This window comes from Melanostigma gelatinosum, assembly GCF_949748355.1.
Source record: "Melanostigma gelatinosum genome assembly, chromosome: 17".
Classification (NCBI taxonomy): domain Eukaryota; kingdom Metazoa; phylum Chordata; class Actinopteri; order Perciformes; family Zoarcidae; genus Melanostigma; species Melanostigma gelatinosum.
In genome coordinates this window covers 12243703-12262996 of record NC_136650.1, presented here as the reverse complement: position 1 = coordinate 12262996, position 19294 = coordinate 12243703, and the positions used below count along the sequence as shown (strand labels likewise).

At 42.3% G+C, this 19294-nt stretch overlaps 1 protein-coding gene across 1 annotated transcript; it reads right to left on the bottom strand.

The window, feature by feature from the left end:
- Positions 1 to 605: 605 nt before the first annotated feature.
- On the bottom strand, positions 606 to 18477 carry LOC306790950 (Y+L amino acid transporter 2). Its single transcript, XM_079287508.1, has 12 exons — positions 18402 to 18477; positions 12714 to 13065; positions 12159 to 12334; positions 11141 to 11283; positions 10135 to 10260; positions 8204 to 8348; positions 7199 to 7322; positions 6122 to 6225; positions 5907 to 6003; positions 5633 to 5782; positions 3738 to 3921; positions 606 to 2887 (listed from the first exon to the last, which is right to left on the bottom strand). Exons 2-12 carry the CDS (start codon positions 12840 to 12842, stop codon positions 2793 to 2795), a joined length of 1473 nt encoding a protein of 490 aa, XP_079143634.1. The 5' UTR covers positions 12843 to 13065; positions 18402 to 18477; the 3' UTR covers positions 606 to 2792.
- Positions 18478 to 19294: the final 817 nt, after the last annotated feature.

The window sequence follows — 19294 nt, the reverse complement described above, 5'->3', positions numbered from 1 at the left end:
CAAATGACATATGTATAAAATCTACATGAGACATTACTTATTCAGGAATGATACAGACTCCTACTGTAATACGCATGTACTTATAAAACTATACATTGTGTAGTCTGCTCATCCTTTACTGGAAAAGCTGACGTCACTATCTGATCATGACATACTGCATTAATCTGCTGCTGCATAACTGTACACTGTTTCTTTTCCAGGGGGGTAGATTGAAATGTATCATGTAATAATAAGAAAACATTAAAAGTGTGCTGCCAATCAGTTTCTCATCATAAAAGTTCCCAAACATATAAATGTTTTTAAAAAGCTGGTTTGCGAGACATAAAAAATATGTTTCCAGCCTAAAGTAAAATATTAAAATTAATTTTGTGATACCAGTCCAACACCTCAAGAGATTCATCATATCTGTCCAGAACGAAGATAATTTAGAAACAAATGTTAAACTTTAGAATAACTTCAACAGCAGGTACCCACTGGAGCTAAACCAACGGACGCTACATTTAGAAAAGAGTTCATGAAGCGTTACAAGACCATGACCTCTAGTGGCGGTCAGCCGCCATGTTTCTAAAGGACAGTGGATAAGAACAGGCAAAGTCACTGAAACACATATTTTGAACTCCTTTATTCAAATAAAACGAAAGCACCTTCATGCGGCAGTCTGGGAAAACATGACTTCCTCCACTGAAAAGCATGTCTTGCTATTTTGTTTGTCTAACACATAATAAATAAAAACAAGTCAACAGAGCAAGCACTTCAGACACAATTCTACAAATACACAAATCACAACTTTGTCAAACACGAGCCAACCAGCACACACGGAGTCAGTATTTGGTACTTCATGAAACACAGCATTCAAGTCCCGTGATTTCCGAGTATATAAGAACTTTCTAACATAATTATACATGGAAATACATTGAGAATATTCTGTTTTCACAGCAGATATACAGTGGTTTTCTTCTCAACACACACACACACACCTGCCTAGTTTGGTTTAAACGATGACACCGACCCCAGAGGAAGCAACATTAAACAGATATCTGGCTGGTGTTGTGGAAGTGCTCATGTCAAGACACTACAGGGTCCTACATCCAGGTCCTGATTATTTCCAGCAGAGAATTAACTGAGCGTCATCAAAAACAGACAGAGCATTTGGCAGACCACACCCACAGAAGGCACATAAAGTACAACAGTTCAAAGTTTGACTCGCTTCTACCTGTAGCTCAACTCACTGCAGGTGCAATTGTCTCACTAGAAAGCAGATACACTTTGCTACGGACTCACAGCAGTCTGGGAGCAGAACGCTGGTCCCGCTCTCAGCCCGTTTAAGACCTTTGGCTGTGCACGGTGAATAAACGGCCCACGCTGGCGATATATACAACAAGGCAACGTTACATTAAATATACCATTCGTGTTACAAACTCTTAAGACAAGAGTGCTACGACGTGTGCACATCGGCTTCCGTTTGTTTGAGAAGACAAACATCACCCAGAGGAGTCTGGCAGGTACGTCTGCTTGATCCGGAAACCAGCACAACATAGCAATGCACATGTTGTTCACATCTATAATCCTTTAGTTACATTACTCACTGGTTTGTGTTTGAAGAGAGGACAAGGTGACAGAAACAAAAACATGGAAATTGTCGATGGACTCTAGAGTGACACATGGAAAAATCTCATAGCTCGTCCCTGGAAGTAAATATTCGGTGCCTCCTGGCTACCACTAGGAGGCACCAGAGATCAGATATAGCCCTGAAGATGCATTCAAAGGATTCTCAGTGGAACAGAAACAGGAAAGACACGGATTCATCATCATAATCAACTGACAACAAGCTTGCAAAAAAACAATAACAGCACTTTCGTAAATAATCTCTTCGCTCTTCTAACCAAGCTAATAATTACAGATCTGTCCATCTGATCATCCAGTAGAATAACAGATAAAGCTTTTCTATAATCACGGTAGCTGTACAACGAAACAGAAAACGTCATGTGCAAATTTGCTGCAGTTTTTCCAGAGGTCTGTCAAAAAGTCCAACCACAACATCGCCTGGCTGCCATACTGATTCAGTTGATGTTTTAAACTAACAAAAAAAACGAATACATTTGTGAAAACTACACACTGGTTTGCATCAACATCAGACCGAATCAAAACATTTACACACAAGCAGTTGGAGTTTCAAGTCGGCAACTCTCAGCATTTAAACCAGTGGTCGGACCCGCCTCACTGGGTTGAAAGACAAGCATGCGGCCTTTCTTTGATCTTAAGGAACCCAGAATGGTCGGATCGGCCATCAGTGTGACACTTGTAACCTGTGATAAGGGGTCTCGAGCGTCCTTTCAAAGAGAGGCACAAGGTTTGAACCGTCCATGCTCATCTTCCACACATTCAGGTCGTTACTTTTCATTTGTCGCCTTCAGGCTTTCTGCCAGCGTGCGTGAGTTGCAGTTGTCCGGGCACATGTGTGGACGGAGTTACAGTTAACACTGCACTGTGTAATAGCATGTGACTGTGCTCAAGTTCCACTGAGTTAAACTATGGAGTGCTATTTGGAGGGTTGTACTGAGCATCATTTTTTAATCATGCCGAGTAAAATCCTGCTTTTGTATTGATATGGCTTGTGCGTGAGAGAGGAGGAAGGGAAGCGGTGTGTTGCGCTCACCTCTCCGGTTTTCTTCATCCTCCGTTTAAATCAATCCAGCGATACTTTAAAACCTGATTGTCTGCAGCTGTCAGCCGCCTTTGTGTTTATTCTTCCTCTTCCATCAGCATTTCACACAAAGGGTTTTGTTGCTCCGTCATTCGATCTTCTCTGAGTCTAAATTGTCCAGGTCGATACCGGGCGAGGTCACACAACACACGCACAGATTTTGGGTGTACAGAGAGATGTGATCTGTGACGATAGAAGGAAAAAAAGGGTTGTACTGAAGAAACAACTTAGAATGATTACTAGTTTAAACATTTTGCATAAAACAAATAGTATTAGGAGGGATTATTCTTCAACTGCAGGTTTTACAGAACCCCTTACAGTATGTGGGCTCATTAATACACTGAACTTTGAAACGGTAATCTCAATCACTCTTCAGCTCTTAACAGTAAGACGAGGAGTTGGTGGTGTTGGTGGAGCTGGTGTGAATGCAACTTACAGTAAGACTTGTAAACCACACGTCCACATTCATGCACAGGGATTGTTTTTCACAGCTTACGTTCCCGGACTTTGAACGTTCATCATTTAGCCGAGCCAAAATACTGACCGATATTGGCCTGTTGTAGATGTATCTGTCGGCCGATACAACCGAACAAGAAATCACAGAACTCAAATGCCAAACAAGGTTTCAAACAAGGTTTTTTAACATGTTATGTTTAAGTTCAAATAAATGACTATCGGCCCCATTTATAAATCATACTCCGATTTTTTTTAAACTCCCAAATATCAATATTAGCCTCAAAAATCCAGTCCATCCCATCGGTCAGGCTTATATCTCAATGTTACTTCAGCATAAATCTAATGTTGAAAAAGGCAAACCTCCAGTCTGCTGCTGGGGATTAACCGGTCATTGTTGGTACCCATGCATATTTGTATAATGGTTGAATCGTCATTAACTCTATAACATGCATCTAAATAAAAAAAATTAGTTTTGAAAAGCAAAGCCAAAAAATATCAAAAAGGAGTACGAGGGTCTCCCAACACAAACATCACCACTGCGATGACGTGCACAACGGCGCCAGTTGAAGCCTCTTACCGAGCATTTTTCCGAGGAAGGCTGGTCGCGAGCTCGGTGGCAGGTGGATGCAGAGGTAGTAGACTGGTACACCAGACAATGCCACAGCAATCCCCACCAAAGAGTTGATGGTGTCGCTGTAGAGGGGAACCACAACCAGGAATACGCTGCACAGGCAGTAGACAATCGGGAAGAACAAAGAGAGCTGCGGGGGAAGGGAGGGAGGACAGAGGAGGAGGATAAACAGGTTTAGTGACAACGGTTCGGGAGAAGAAATGTTGACAACTTAAAAGAATGACATTGTAATCACATTCCTCTGATGATACAATTGTGGCTCTAAACTTTTTAAATCGCCCTTAGATTGCTCAGCCGGCATGCAGGACGTGATTAGATTCAAAACAACTTTGTCATAACTCTAAGCCATTGCTGGGGGAGGTCAGGCCTGCGATGGAGGCACTGTTGATGGGTAAACAAACTTTGAGTGCAACTGTATGCATGTGTGTGTGTGCGTGTGTGTGTGTGTGTGTGTTTTCCTTGTCTGGAGTCACTCCAGAATGATGACATCTGTCATGACTACACATCTGTCCTTCTCCCTGGAGTATGAGAATGTATATACACCAGAAGTACATGACCTACATACAGTACATATATATTTTGGTCAAATAGCAATTTCTTCCGAAGTCTGGATTTTTTTTAAATGTATCAAACACTATCTAAAGCAGCTATTCCAGATATTCCATGCAAATCCTGATATGAAATAATGATGCCTCCCGCTTAGGTAGAAACAAAGAAATATATGTGTTATATGGTGATGATGGCGAGGTTTGTCACTAAGGCTGGGTATCATTTAACATTTTACACAATCGAAATATAAAATACATTAAAATTTAAATATATCTCACATTGATGAATATAAGCATGTTTTATTTTCTATCTTAAGTGGTAAAAGACACGTTTTTTGCTTTAACTTATTAAGAATAAATAGAATAATGACACCATTGCCGTTTAGATTGGCTGCCTAGCTCTGGATCTTACATTTCCCATAATGCAACCAATGGCTTCTTTTTATTAAACCCTCCCTGCCTGGTAACATCTTTCAAACTCCACACCCCCCCGTTTGTAAAGCAGGCTTTCATTTAGAAACGTGTGGTCTCCAACAAATAGATTTCAGCTGAGCAACAGAACGAGACTCTCCCACAGCATCGGAGAGTTGAGTCAAGTCCGTCTTTCCGGTTCATCAGCATGTGAATGTTTCTTCTCATCAGTGAAGCCAGCATGGGTTTAACTAAGGCCAGCACACAGAACGAACACACACACACACACACACACACACACACACACACACACACACACACACACACACACACACACACACACACACACACACACACACACACACACACACACACACACACACACACACACACACACACACACACACACACACACACACACACACACACACACACGTGTGTGTGAGAGATATGTTGCTGTTAGAAAATTCATTTGTACGGGCGTCTGGATGTCTGAACACATTGACATATTTGTTCTAGTACAAGGGTCACTTTTCTATCTTATTCGGGACAAATGCCCGACGTGTTCTTTCTGCAATCAACTGCTTCTTGTTAGACGATACATTTCTGCCTTCGTCTCCTGTGTGTTATCTGTCTCCTCTGTGCCGGCCGGTATAAATACCTTGTTTTGATTCTGCGTCTCTAGAGCATTCTCACAGTTCACTGCAATACGTGGTTGTGTTTGTGTTCTCTGTTTGCAAACATTAAATTGACTTTTTGAAACTTTGATCATTCATCAAGACTCTGTTTTTATGTTAAACACTTTGGATAAAACCAATTTCACTCCTGAACGTTTGAAGGAAATATTCCACAACACTTGCTTAAGCTGCATCAATTTCTTACCTTAACAGGCCGGTGCAGATCAGGAGCTTTGATGCGCAGGTAGATCAGGCTGGCTATTGACAAGCCAATGAACAACCAGTAGTTAAAACTGAAGTAGTTGATTAACCGGAAGACGTCAGGCACAGACAGGTAGATCAGAGACATGCCACCCTGAAAAGAAGATTGTTCGAGTTTGGTAACAAGCAAGCATCAGGGACACAGGCATCAAAACAACCAAATACATACAGTTCAATACTGCTCAACAGTAAAACCAACAAGAATATGTGATACTAACATTGAAAAGCAGGGCAGGAATTGGGGTGAAACGCTTAATGTGGATCATGCACAGCACATTGGGCAGGTGGCCTTCTCTGGAACCAACAAAAAACAACCTGCAGGAGAAACAAAATGTTGAGAACACGTCACCATGTTTGCTCTTAGTTTTGCTGACATAGGATTTTGTAGAATAGCAAGGTACATCTGCATTCAGGTGTGCCCTTATGTTCTGACCTGGAAGCAGCGATGATGGAGGAGTTGAGGCCTCCGTAGCAGGATATGGCCACAGACAGAGGGATCAGCCATCGACCCCAGCCCAGCACCTCATCTGCAAATGTCTGAGGAGACATTCAAAGTGTATTACTGCTCACACTCATTTATTGGTGTTTGCAAATAAAAGTTAAAAAAAACCGATAATGAGATCAATAAATGTGAAAAAACAACAAATTAAGACTAAATCCATGGGAGCTACCAAAAGCGCAACTCACTTATATATAATCATTCAATTTACAACAACTAAACATTTCTGCACACTTCTATGCAAATTACAGTAATATCTTCGAAAACGTTAATAAAGCTTCTTTGAGTTCAGCGTCTTAAATCAGGATGTGATTTTAAATGTTTGTAGCAAACCAGATTTAAGTTAGACTGTTATGAACTTTCAGTGCTGATGTGTGAAGCCCAAGTAGTGACAACCCCAGCACCATAGAGAGGCCCATGGCTCGTTAGAACATCAGTAACAATGAATACTCTATTAAACTAGAATTACCGCCTTGCGTTTGTTCGCCTTTGCCAACCAGTCATGTCGCAATTTACACCCCATGTCTGTCCAAGATGTCAGTGACCAGACAGTGAAATCACCTCCCTGTGTTCCACCGCTATCGCCGGCACGGAGGCATAAAAACAGATCATAAAAAAAACGGATAATAAAAAACAGTATGACTCTTCCTCCTCCAATGCACTAATCACATCATCACGTCCCCATGTTCCTGTGTGGGGCGCTAACCTCTTTAGCTAAATGAGGTTCCTGCCATCATCTCGATCCTACAGCCACAGATAACCAAAAGGGAGAACCCAACCAGACACGAGTGCCCGTGGCTGCCAGCCAGACCGAACTAGACGACAGCAGAAGACAGGAAGCGAAGATCAAACCCTGCCGTCCCTACCAGGCTGAGCAGATGTTGTCCATTTGGATGAGTTCTGTGGTTTACTAATAGAGTTTATAGCTCGGCATTAGTGTGCACGCGGTCAGACTGTCGGATTTGGTTGCTACTCGTGTACATCTTTAGGAGAATGCACTAAATTACTCACCACAGCGACGGCGTCACTCGCGAGCACGCTCTCCGCATCCATGACGACGTAGTACGCTACGTTGGTCAAGATGTAGATCACGGTGACAATGGGCATGGAAATGGCGATGGACAAGGGCAGATTCCTGAAAATGAGAAAAGTGGATTTCATTAACTCTAAGATCTCAGTCATGTGAAATTCTCAGGTCCGATTACTTCGTTGTAAGTCAGATTTATGAAATGCTAGTGTGATGGGAAAATATGTCAGTCTACTGTTTTAGGGTTAAGAAATGTGAGTTTTAGAAGAGCAGGCACTAAACCTTGTGTCTTCTAAATGAGTCTCGTAAATTTCGGATCCAGGGGTCTTGTGATCTGTTATCTTGGTATCTGTTTTCCTGTGCATTATTTGTCTTCAAAGCATGACCCTCTTTAGGTATTTATGATGGGTGATGGTTCACCGGTTTATTCCGTCTCTGCAATACTGTGACTTAACTCTTTGACTAGTTCACAGTGACATCAAAGGAAGCATCTGATGTCTCCATAAATATTGTGGGACAAACTGATAAATAAGGGATTCGTAAACCGGCCATAAAGCGCCTTCAGGGTATCGTAAAGACAGGACACTGTGCTTCAAAGGAAAACATCTGCCTTGACTGGTTTCCTTCTTTTTGTTTATTCTTGTTTGCGAGCCAAGATAACAGCATGCTGACTGAGGATAAATGTCCACGCATTTGACTGTGTTATTCAGAGCACCTCTCGCAGATGACGGTGATGTGTCTGTGAGACTGTGTTCTCTTTGCTTGCAAGCAAATAAATTGACTATTACAACTTTGATCGTTCATCCAGACTCTGTTTCATTTGACATTGATTTGTTAACACTTTAACACTCTTCTCCCGACTATTCAGAGAAATATTCCACAACACTAGATTTACAGATTTATAATGTGTTACGTTATGGGCTTAATGAAAAGCAATGCCATCAGGAATGCTGGCTGTAAAAACAGTTCTGAAATAACAGACGTCGTACCTCTCTGGGTTTTTGATCTCCTCTGTGATAAAGTTGAGTGTGTCCCAGCCAGAGTAGGAGTAGAGTGCCGCATAGAGGGCCAGGGCCATGTTACCAGGGTCCAGTTTAGAGCCTTTGAATGAGTCCTCAAAGTTCTGGTTAAAACCTGCACCAACACAAGGTTAGTTAATGACCCCAGTCCATAACGATGTATCATCTAAGGCAGGGATTCCCAAAGTGGGGTGTGCGCACCCCTGGGGGTGCGCGAGCTGCCTCTAGGGGGTGCGCGAGAGGAAAAGTGTAATGGCGGTCTGATGGTGTAATAATATTAAATATTAAAAAAAAATGTAATTTTAATTTAAAAACTGTCAGGTGGGACATCTGAAGCTATCAGTCGTAAAAGAGGAGAGGGACAGAGAGAGAGAGAGAGGAATCGGAGGCGAGGGGAACGGAGAGGTGCGTTATTGGGGAGAGACCGGGAGAAGAAATCGAGCCAGAGTCAGAGGAAGATGAGACGGCGCAGACTGGGAAAAAAAGAGGAAATATGATGAAAAGTATGTGTGTCTGGGCTTCACTTGGATTGGCAACGCAGATTCCCCAAAGCCACAGTGCGTGGTGTGCAGCGAGGTTCTGGCTAACAGTCTGAAGCTCTTATTTACGTCGCCACCTGAACACCAAGCATGCCAGTGCAAGTCAAAAGCCCCTTACATTGTTTATATCCAAATTGGAGGAGTTACAAAACAGCCAAAAACAACTGGAGTCTCATTCATGTGTTGGTCTATAAATGACGCACTACGGGCTTCATATCTGGTTACAGAATAGCGAGAAAGGGGCTACCGCACACAATCGCCGAAGACGTGAGCTTGCCAGCTGCCAGAGAGATGGTGGAATGTATGATTGGGGAGAAAGAAGCAAAAAAGTTGTGCATGATCCCGGTGTCCAACAACACTGTGTCGCGCCGCATCGATGCTTTGTCTGAAGACATCCTGGCTACATTAGTCGCTCATTAATTGTAAGTTAAATGTGATAATCTGCCTCTGAGCCTGTGCGTGTGTCCTTGCATCCTGATTGCTCTTTAAAAGTGACTCCTTGTGTCACTGAAAGTTATTGAAACTTTGTTGCAGTGTTTCAGGGCGTTTTCACACCTTCAGTTCGTTTGCTTTGTTCTGATTCAGGAATTAATATGATACAATGTTGCAGTTGCCCCTTTGTTCGGTTTGTGTTCACACTGCAACATTTAACAGCGGACTAAATCTTGTAAACAAATGCCACGCGCGAGCAAACTGTTCACTCATTGGTCCGATTCTTATGCGGCTATGAAGGCTTAAAAGGCTCTGTTGCTTCTTTTTTTTATTTTTTTTTATTAAGGGGGGGGGGGGTGTGCGAACCCGGTCGGGATGTAGAAGGGGGTGCGCGGCCTAAAAAGTTTGGGAACCGCTGATCTAAGGCTAAATCACTCCTGAATATTTAATCCAGTTGATGTCTTACTTATTTTTTATTGTAATATTCAGATAACTAGTATAATACCCTGCAATTTATACTTATACACTGTAAGTGGATATGTGCTGGAAGCAGTTTAGTAAAAGGAAAGGACAAAAACATAAATGCTAATCATCAATAACAAGTGCCAAACACAATCAAAAACAATCATGAAATGTCAATACAGTTAAGGTAATCTGTGTGGAATATCCTCAGTGTGAGTAAAGAAGAGATAAAACACCAAAATAAGCTGTGGAGGAACAACCTTGAAAAACAAGGTTTCGACAACAATAAGGTCCTGCAACTTGTTGCAGTTTTGGAGAAAATGGAAGTTATTTAACTGTCAGCATTTCATTATGACTATACAATTGAAATTACATTTTCCATGAGATAAGTTACAAAAATGTTTGTGTATGCTGTAAATTATAGTTCTTATTCCTCGGAGTCATAGTGAGGTTTTTGGGACACCCTACCTTGTCCGAGCTTAACCAGGCCAGTGATGATGATGACGATGAGCGCTAGGACCTTCGCTATGGTGGAGATGACCTGAAGAATAGCCCCCCATTTCACCTTCATACAGTTCACATAAGTCAGCACACCTGATAAGAGAAAAAGAGGAAGAAACAATATTGTCTGAAGTCCGTGGCAACTAAAAGTTGCAGCACAATCATTTTTCCAGCATCTCAAACTGAGACATGCAGCCAAGTGGGAGCAAAGTGTTACACTGTGAGTTGCATAAAGCGGCTGCAGCCCTCATAGTATCCAATATGAGAAGAATGAAAACGCCGGAGCTACAACAGCAACGGAGACCTGCATTTACATTGCCATTATTCTTCTTCATTGCCCTTTATCCAGACACACAAAGCTTTAGGATTGCCATTCACTCAGCGAGCAAAGTAGATTTAAGGCAGAGTTGAGAGGAAATCCACAAGTATGAAGTGCAGTTACACGCATATCTCTTTAAGAGCGACGCAAACAAAGACTACGTGAGGCGGCTTTGTTTGGAAAAGCTCACATAACACGAAGGCGTGTCATCTAATCAAACAGTTTGCATTTGACCGAACAGGAGTCAACACAAGACTTAACACTTAACACAAGAGAGGGCACAAGTGCAGGGCGCAAAAGAAAAGCAATTTAGTAACCCATGCCAAATACAGTTCCACACATGAACAAATTAACTGTGATCATATTTGAACCTGTGGTTTTCATGGCATCTTAAAGCGCTGACTGTACTGGACTTGACAGTGACAGACAACAGTGGTACTGCATCTAATTGGTGCACGGAGCCTTTTGAAGTGATGCTGTTGGTTAAAATTGCCTTTGAAGATCAGTATTCTGTTGGGGATGAAGAGAGGCGGTCCCAGTTCTGGTCAAACCTTCCTACCACAACAGCTCCTCTCACTATGGACACCATACGACACAGATGTCAAACAAACACACACACACACGTAAGCGTGTCTCGTACAGGGAGAGCCTTACATATGATGACAGCAGCGAGGAGGCGGACAGCAACATAGGGGGCTGGACAGGTGGAGAAGAAGGGCTGCACCAGGTAGGTGGAGAAGGTCAGAGCGATCACTGCCTGACAAGCTGGCTCAACTATCAACAAGGACGTCCACAGTCTGCAGAATTAAAAAGCTCTTCATTATAAGGCATACATGCAGCATATCTTTTGTTAAACTGTATTAAGATAACAATTAACAACAGACATTTTCTATACCCCTACCATTAGGAAAATGGCTTGAAAAATAATTATGCTGATACTGCGATTGCTGTTAGGATATGGCAGACCTAGCGAGGCGACTACGTATATGGGGCTATTATTGTAGCAAAACTGTTTTCAAATGTGTGTGGAGAGTTGTGTAACTGCATCTTAAATCAGATTTGTGAATATGTACAGGAATCAGAACCTTCTGTGTATTCAGAATCCGGGTGTGCTAGGGATGCCAATTTAGAATTAGTTTCTGACCAATAGCCGACCTTTGTTAACCGGTCAATAACCGTTAACCGACAAGATAAGCGCCTTGCACACAGATTGAGATAGTGCCACAACTCTCCACGCACATTTGCAAATAGTTTTGCGACAATATTGGCTCCATAAGACTAACTACTTGCTGGGGGAAACTAAATCTATTATACTGAGCTGTATATGTGAGCTTTTGCATTATAAGTTAAGAATATATAGTAATACACTGCAGGTAATAGTGTCAGAGAAAAAAAGACAACTGGGCGCTAAGTTATGGGAGATAATAACATCTGCACTTGCTAACAATACCAGCCGTCAAAAAGGGACCCGACATACAGTAGAAAGAACAGTGTACTGAACCCTGTACAATATAGTCCAAAACTCATGTTAGTCACACTATACTTCATGTTTGGTAGACTTGAATAAAGAACACATGGTAGAACAAGTACTGATTTTCTATTGTGTGTGTAGTTCCCAGGACAATATGTTAATGGTATGTTTACAGAGAGAAAGAGTCAAATAAATGCACACCGAACAAAAGCTAATAAACCGCCGAAGGCCTCCAGGATGTAGGCATAGGAGGCTCCAGATTTACGGATGGTAGTGCCCAGCTCTGCATAGCACAATGCTCCAAACACAGAAAATATCCCTCCAATGGCCCACACCACCAGGGACAGGCCAAATGAGCCCGTGTACATAAGAACCCCCTGCAGGACAACAGAGAGCAGAGACATCATATATGTATCAGACATACAACAAAGAACACATGAAAGATGTTCAATACATCCCAGAGTTATCTCACTTCTGGTTTATTGTCTAACTTCTTTGGTGGGTGGGGTTCAAAATAATTCAAGTGCATTTCCCCATTTGTTTCCGGGTCGGTTTCAGTTTCATGAGTGATGTGTAAGCTGTCAGCTGAACTGGCACAAAGACTAAAAAACAACCCCCCCCCCCACCTTACCATTAATCACTACATGCATTTTGCAATCAAAGAGCAAGAAACTATGTTCTTTTTACGATCCGAAAATAAATACATATCAGGGCAAATACAGAAATCAATCGGGGTAACAAAGCAGAGACTCTTACCTTCGGTGAGACGAAGATACCGGAGCCTATCATATTTCCCACGATCAGACAGACCCCATGGAGGAGGGAAATCTCCTGCTTCAGCCGCACACCGCTGCCCTGAGATGCTGAGTCTACCTCAGCGACCATTGTGAGGTGTTAAACAGACGTTCAGCCCCAACTCCGATGACGCAACAGGGAAGTGATAAGGAAGACGCTCTAGTTTCTGGAAGCGCCAGAAAGTGACACGAGGTGAAAGAACAGAAAAACGATATAGCGGAATGGAATGAGGGCGCAGACTGGAAGGCGGAGACGTATTGAGGTTTTAAACTGCCATTGTTGAATCCGAGGAGCAAATCTCCACCGAGATAATCTGGAAAACAAACAAGGAAACCGTGTCACAGAACCGCTTTATAAATCTCAGTTTTGCCGAGAAGAGACTGAGTAAGTGAGCCTGACTCCAGTGTGTCGTTGGCATATATCCTTTAACCGAATGGACTATTAGGGGGGCAATGAGGTAACTGCAAATGAGTAAATGAGTGACAGAATGGATTGAATTAATGCCTTCCTAGGTGCTTTCCAAATAAGAAGCAGTAGCCTACTACATACCAGCTTCACTAAACTGCTGTTTGACAGAAGCCCCCTTTTCACCAACAAAGAGATTGTTTGAAGAGACTAGAGCAAGCGTACGATGGGAAGCATTCAAAGCTTACATTGGGGGTGTGATGGTGAGCTGTATAAGCTTTAGGCCTAAATCAACAACTCACTATATAGTGTTAATCAATCTTGAGGTCCAACTTTAAAGTTTTGGAGCGAGACCTAAACCAAACCGATAACCCAGAGACACACGAGGAGCTCCTTGTGTTGAGACTTCACTCATAAAATGTATGCAAATCTCCTTTGGTTGAAATAACCTTACAGGTGTGTGTTAAAACATACATTCAGCTGTAGAACTTTCATATCCATCACACATGCTCCTTCCATGTTTGAAACACAAACAGTCGCAATGACTAAACGTAACAAAAACCCTCATGAATAAGACTTACATACTGCCTCACAGCGAAATGGATTTTCAGCAGTTGTACACTGTTAAATTCTAAATGTACACATAACTGGTAGCTAGCATGAATTTCGCTACATTTGTGTCTTTATTTGTTTTGTTTTTTATCGTGTTCGTCACTAATACGACTGAATACATTAATCAACATCTAAAAATGAAGCGTGGGGGGGATTAAGTGCAACGGACTTTGAGGCGATCACAGTCCACGGCCGAACCAACCAGCCGGAAACTGTCGGACCAAACTGCCCCCCAGGAGTCGAGCCAAGATGGAAGCTAAGCTAAAGCAGCTAACTATAGGACCTGAGGCTACTCCACTACCCAGCGTACTGCTGGCCGGTAGCAGAGAAATAAGACCGATGGACGCAGCGGGAGGTCGGTGGCTGTTGAGCCCACGTCTTCACAGAGACCGGGCTCCATCGTTCATCCCGGATCAAGCTGCACTTGACGGGCGGACAGTAGGCCAGAGAGCAGGACTCTGGTGGGGCGAGAGGAGGTGGACTCTGTGCTTATCATGATGCTCATCATTTCCCTTTATGCCTCTTGGCATGTAGGGCAGCAACAAAAGTCTTCCACTCCTGTCTGTCCTGGGCGAGTCGCTGGATGGTGCCCCATGAGTGGTTTAGGCTCTGCATCTCCTTCTCCACAGTTCTTCTCAGTGTGTTTCTTGGTCGGCCTCTTTTTCTTTTCCCTTCTGGTGTCCAATGTAAGGCTGTTCTTGTGATATCAGCAAGATCTTTTCTCAACACATGTCCTATCCATCTCCATCTTCTGCTCATTAGGATGGTCTCCATGCTTTTCGTGTTGGCATTTGTCATACAGTTCTTTATTTGAGATGGTGTTTGGCCAGAAAATGTGCAGTATTCGTCTTAAACTCTTGGTATGGAAGGTTGATAGTCTGTTGAGATCTTCTTGCGTCATTCTCCAGCATTCAGAACCGTACAACAGAGTGGATAAAACACAGCTCTGATACAATTTAAGCTTGGTCTTGATGGTGTACTGCTGTGACCTGAATTGTTAATGGGAAGATGTCGGCCAGAGAATTGTTTTTGTTGCTGCTGCTGTTTACATTCCTTATGATGCAAGTTAAAGAAATGCATTACAGGAATGTACTACTTTTTAGTTTTGTCATATGTTTGTTGTGTTACAAATGGGCTACAACTGAATTTAATTGTATATCCCTCTGTTGCATAATGCTAGGGCTGGGCGATAAATCGATTTAATCGATTAATTCGAATGTGTGCTTTAAGGCGATGTGTTTTATTGAAAATCGAGAAAATCGCCCCCACCCCTTTTTCCCGTAGTAGAGTGCGCGCGCATTGTTTACAAACTAAAACAATGGCGGCCAGCAGCTTCACTGCTGCCGCCGCCACCTCACAAAAACAACCCAGCATTTTGGAGACATTCACCAACTGTACTCCGCATGAGAAGAAGAGTGCCCGGTGGAAAGCCATCACGGATGCAGTCGCGATGTATATCGCAAAAGATATGGTGCCCATATACACCGTGGAAAAGCCGGGGTTTATTCACCGTCTCAAAGCTTTGGACCCCAGGTACGTGCTACCAAGCCGTAAACATTTTTCTGACGTTGCCTTGCCTCGGCTGTACAATAGTACACGCCAAAGGATCTCTGCGGAGCTGGAGGGGATGTCATTCTACTCCGCAACAACTGACCTGTGGTCCAGCAGGTTGACCCAGACACCGATCCACTTGACTGGTGGAAGCGTCACCAACTTAACTTTCCAAGGCTAAGTACTTTAGCAAAGAAATACCTCTCTGTGCCAGCTACAAGTGCCCCCTCTGAGAGGCTTTTCAGTGTGTGGGGGGGGGGCATTGTTACATGCCACCGTGCATGCCTGAAGCCAGAGGTAGTAGACAGGCTTGTCTTCCTGGCAAAAAATATTTAGAAAAAACATGCACTACTGTTTAATACTGTTGGTTATGTTGTGAATGCACTTGATTTTGTTTACATGCACTTATTTACTGTGCAAAATATGTTATGTTGATGTTAGATCAGATGTTGCACTTTTGAAAATGTGAATGTTAAAGGGTCATATACATTTTATTTCATGCTGTGTTTGTATCAGTGTATTCAGTTAGAAAAGCTTACTGTAAAAAGTTACATTTGCACAGTTGTTTACAATGGAAGGCTACTATTTAATGCCATTTAATGTTATGTTTAATTTAATTTTATATTTAAATGATTCAGGCAAACAAAAGAGTGACCAAATACTTTTTGTATACTACAGGCACCTTTCTACAATGTTCAGGTTTTGTTTGCACTTTATTTTTATCAACCTACTTGGGAAAATCATCACAAAATAAAAGAAAAAATTGTTTTCAACAGCTTCTGTCATCTGCAAAAAATTTTGGGGGAAAAAAATCGATTTAAATCGTGAATCGGATTTTTTGTAAAAAAATCGGAGATTTTTTTTTTAGGCCATATCGCCCAGCCCTACATAATGCCAATAAATTATCCTTTAATCCTTAAAGTTTAAAATGTTGATGATAGGGAAAAACAATCTAAGAGACAGGATCATACTGTTTTTTTTTTTTAACAGATTACCACTTGTCGACAAATTTACTTGGGGATATGGTTGTCTTTAAAATGCCAAAGTTGTACACCTTTCAGTCGATCAGTCATCAATGTCACAAGCACGGCATATTAATCATCTGACAAAAATACTGACTTTAAAATGTACTTTGGACTTGGTTGCACTCACAGCGGCTAAGATTTAAATGCTTTTCCCTGTTTCACATTTGCCAGACAATTAAAAAAGAGCCCAGAATTAATGGGTCTGTGAGGGACAAGCGCCATGTGTCCCAGTACTGGACTAATGACATTACTGTAGGTCTGCTCTGCAATATGGCTGCTGCAGTTAGTATAGAGTGGTCTCGTGTGACGTCACAGTTTAGCTGTCGGCCATGTTTGAGTACACACAAAGCCACTGGCATGCACGGCTGAGTCGCATAACCTGTCGGTGGTGAACTTTTGTGCTGTCTTTGGTTGTGGCAGCAGAGCTGATAGACAATAAATCATTCTTTTGTTTGCCAGCGGTCATTACACATCAAGGAAATGACACGAAGGAGCTATCCAAGCGACGTCGCGAGAAATGGCTGTCACGCATCTCTCGAGATATAAAGGAATGGAATTTGGCGTACACTAGAGTATGTGCGGATCACTTTATAAGTAGTCAGTGATTTTATTTACTAATTCGTTTGTGAACAGTATTTAATAAAGGAAATATAAATTAAACTTGGACATGAGAAGGTTACCGAAGCTTCATCGGCCCGTGACAGCAGTCGGTACCAGAGACGTGTCGAGCGTGTACAACAGGCGAAACACAGAGATGCAGCCTCAGCATTGCTTGATATGAGTATAACGTCAGATCATATATATATATATATATATATGTATGTGTGTGTGTGGGGGGGGGGATGGAGTTAGTTGAAAGTGAATTCCTACACACACGCACACAATGACGTGCATGTATAATGTAAACAAACACGTGTCTGTTTGCACTGAGTAAACATTGAATATTGCTAAATATCTGACTAGATCTGTATATATGTACCCTTCCAATGACGAGATGAGAATTGTCGACGACCGTTGCTTTGACGTCTCGGACCCATCCACTGACAAACTGATTATAAGCGTCGAGCCCTTTGTAGCACTCCAGCTCGTCTTTTGTGTAAGGACTGGGGGTGTTCACGAGATACGTGTAGATGTTGGCGTAGTTTACCGATGGAAGATAAGTAGGATCGGCACTGAAACGATCTGCACTCATCGTATAGGGATCCAAATTACCAATAACCTTCAATTTGGCCATGTAGGATCTGTATGTACTCCAACATGGCGGACAGACCTCGTAACTAAGGAGATCGTGATGTCGGTGAGACCACTCTATAAGTCCTCTTGTTCACAAAGTCACAAAAAAAAAAAAAATCTCTGTGGAGCAAATTGTTATAATCTCCACTTTCACAACTTCACTTCCTGTTCATTTACCCCCTGTTGACAAGGGGAACACATGTAGAAGTTAATTAAACGAAGTTATTCGACGTTATTGAGGAATCCACTTCCTCTCATGTGTCAAACACAAAGTTTACAACTTGCACGTGCTGCGGTCACGAAGCACACAGGATGGGGATGTGAAACGTGGACTCGGACTACTTTGTGGCGACACAGCCCGTTAGCGTCAACTGAACGTGTGCGACTTTAAATGTTATATTAATCAAACCACCCGCTCATGGTACTCCGCTATAAAACAAATACTCGTTCATGACTATAGCACCAGATCGGCTGGTAGCCTATTAGCACTGGCCCGGGCCGGCACATGCTCAAAAGAGGACGATGGATCAATTAAACCCGTGCATCACCACGTTAACGCTATTAACTGAATTAACTTACACTGGTATCCATCTCAACAACACACATCTGAAACTGCCTGTGCAGAGACTCTGAACTGTAGCATTAGGCTAACGGAGCTAGCCGAGTTACCGCACTGATGCAACATGCTTGATGCAGTTGATGCTAACGTTATGTGACGTAACAGTAGTTGACGTTGGTGTGAGTGGAGACACTTCGCCTACATGCCTTTACTAGCACCGGCTAGATAATGAATCCAGCTGAAAATAAAAGAGGAACTGGTTACCTTTGGGACGCTATCTTTTTCTTCCTCCCAATAGAACAAAGCAGCGGTTCACGGGTCGTGCTTCTTCTGCATTGTGTGACCAACTTTAGCTCGTAAGTCCTGAAGCAGTGAACATCTGCAGTAAGCTCCACCTCATTCTCCTCCTCATCATCATCATCATCATCATCTACCGACTAAGGCCGGGGCACCACCCACTTACAGAGCGGCTCTGACTGTTAGTGACACAACCAGTAAAACACGAACGTTATATAAAGCCAATGGCGGCTGGTGGAACATGTTCTCGGTAGGGCCATCCTATCAATTTCAGCAAACATCCCAGTATGATTTAATGCAAAAAAAATGTAAGTATCAAACACGCATTATTACTTGGCAGCTAAATATTTAACATGTATTCCAACACGAAAACAATCAGTAAATAACACTTATATAATATAACATGTTTATTTCTTGAGATGCCCCTATGGACCTTGTTATAGGCGGTAAAGATCAGGAGAAGTAAACATGAAGTGTAATTATGAATACTGATGTTAAATTAAGCTATGATGAGTTTTCACTGTTAATTTAACATCTCTATTACATGTTGATGCCTCCATGACCAAGTTAAGCAGATGAGACTGAGGACAACTATGCTATGCAAGGCAAGGCAAGGCACATAAAACCATTAAAAGCATCAAAACACAAGGCAAAAGAAAAGGAGATTTCAAAAACAATTAAAAAACAGTGTAAGAAATAAAATGCAGTAGTAAAATGCAGAAATGCAGGAAATTGATGAATATATTAATTGAACGTGGTTCAATTAAAGGCAGCAGCAAACAGAAAGGTCTTCAATCTTGATTTAAATGAGCTGAGGGTCTCAGCAGACCTGCAGCTTTCTGGGACTTTGTTCCAGATAT

Bases quoted from the DNA above. Each gene is read 5' to 3' on its own strand.
- LOC306790950 (XM_079287508.1), bottom strand. From the start codon at position 12,842: ATGGTCGCTGAGGTAGACTCAGCATCTCAGGGCAGCGGTGTGCGGCTG. The intron at 6,226-7,198 runs GTGAGTAATTTA...ATGTCTCCTCAG, and splicing joins CGAGTGACGCCGTCGCTGTG to ACATTTGCAGATGAGGTGCT. The intron at 2,888-3,737 runs GTAAGAGGCTTC...CTATCGTCACAG, and splicing joins CTTCCTCGGAAAAATGCTCG to ATCACATCTCTCTGTACACC.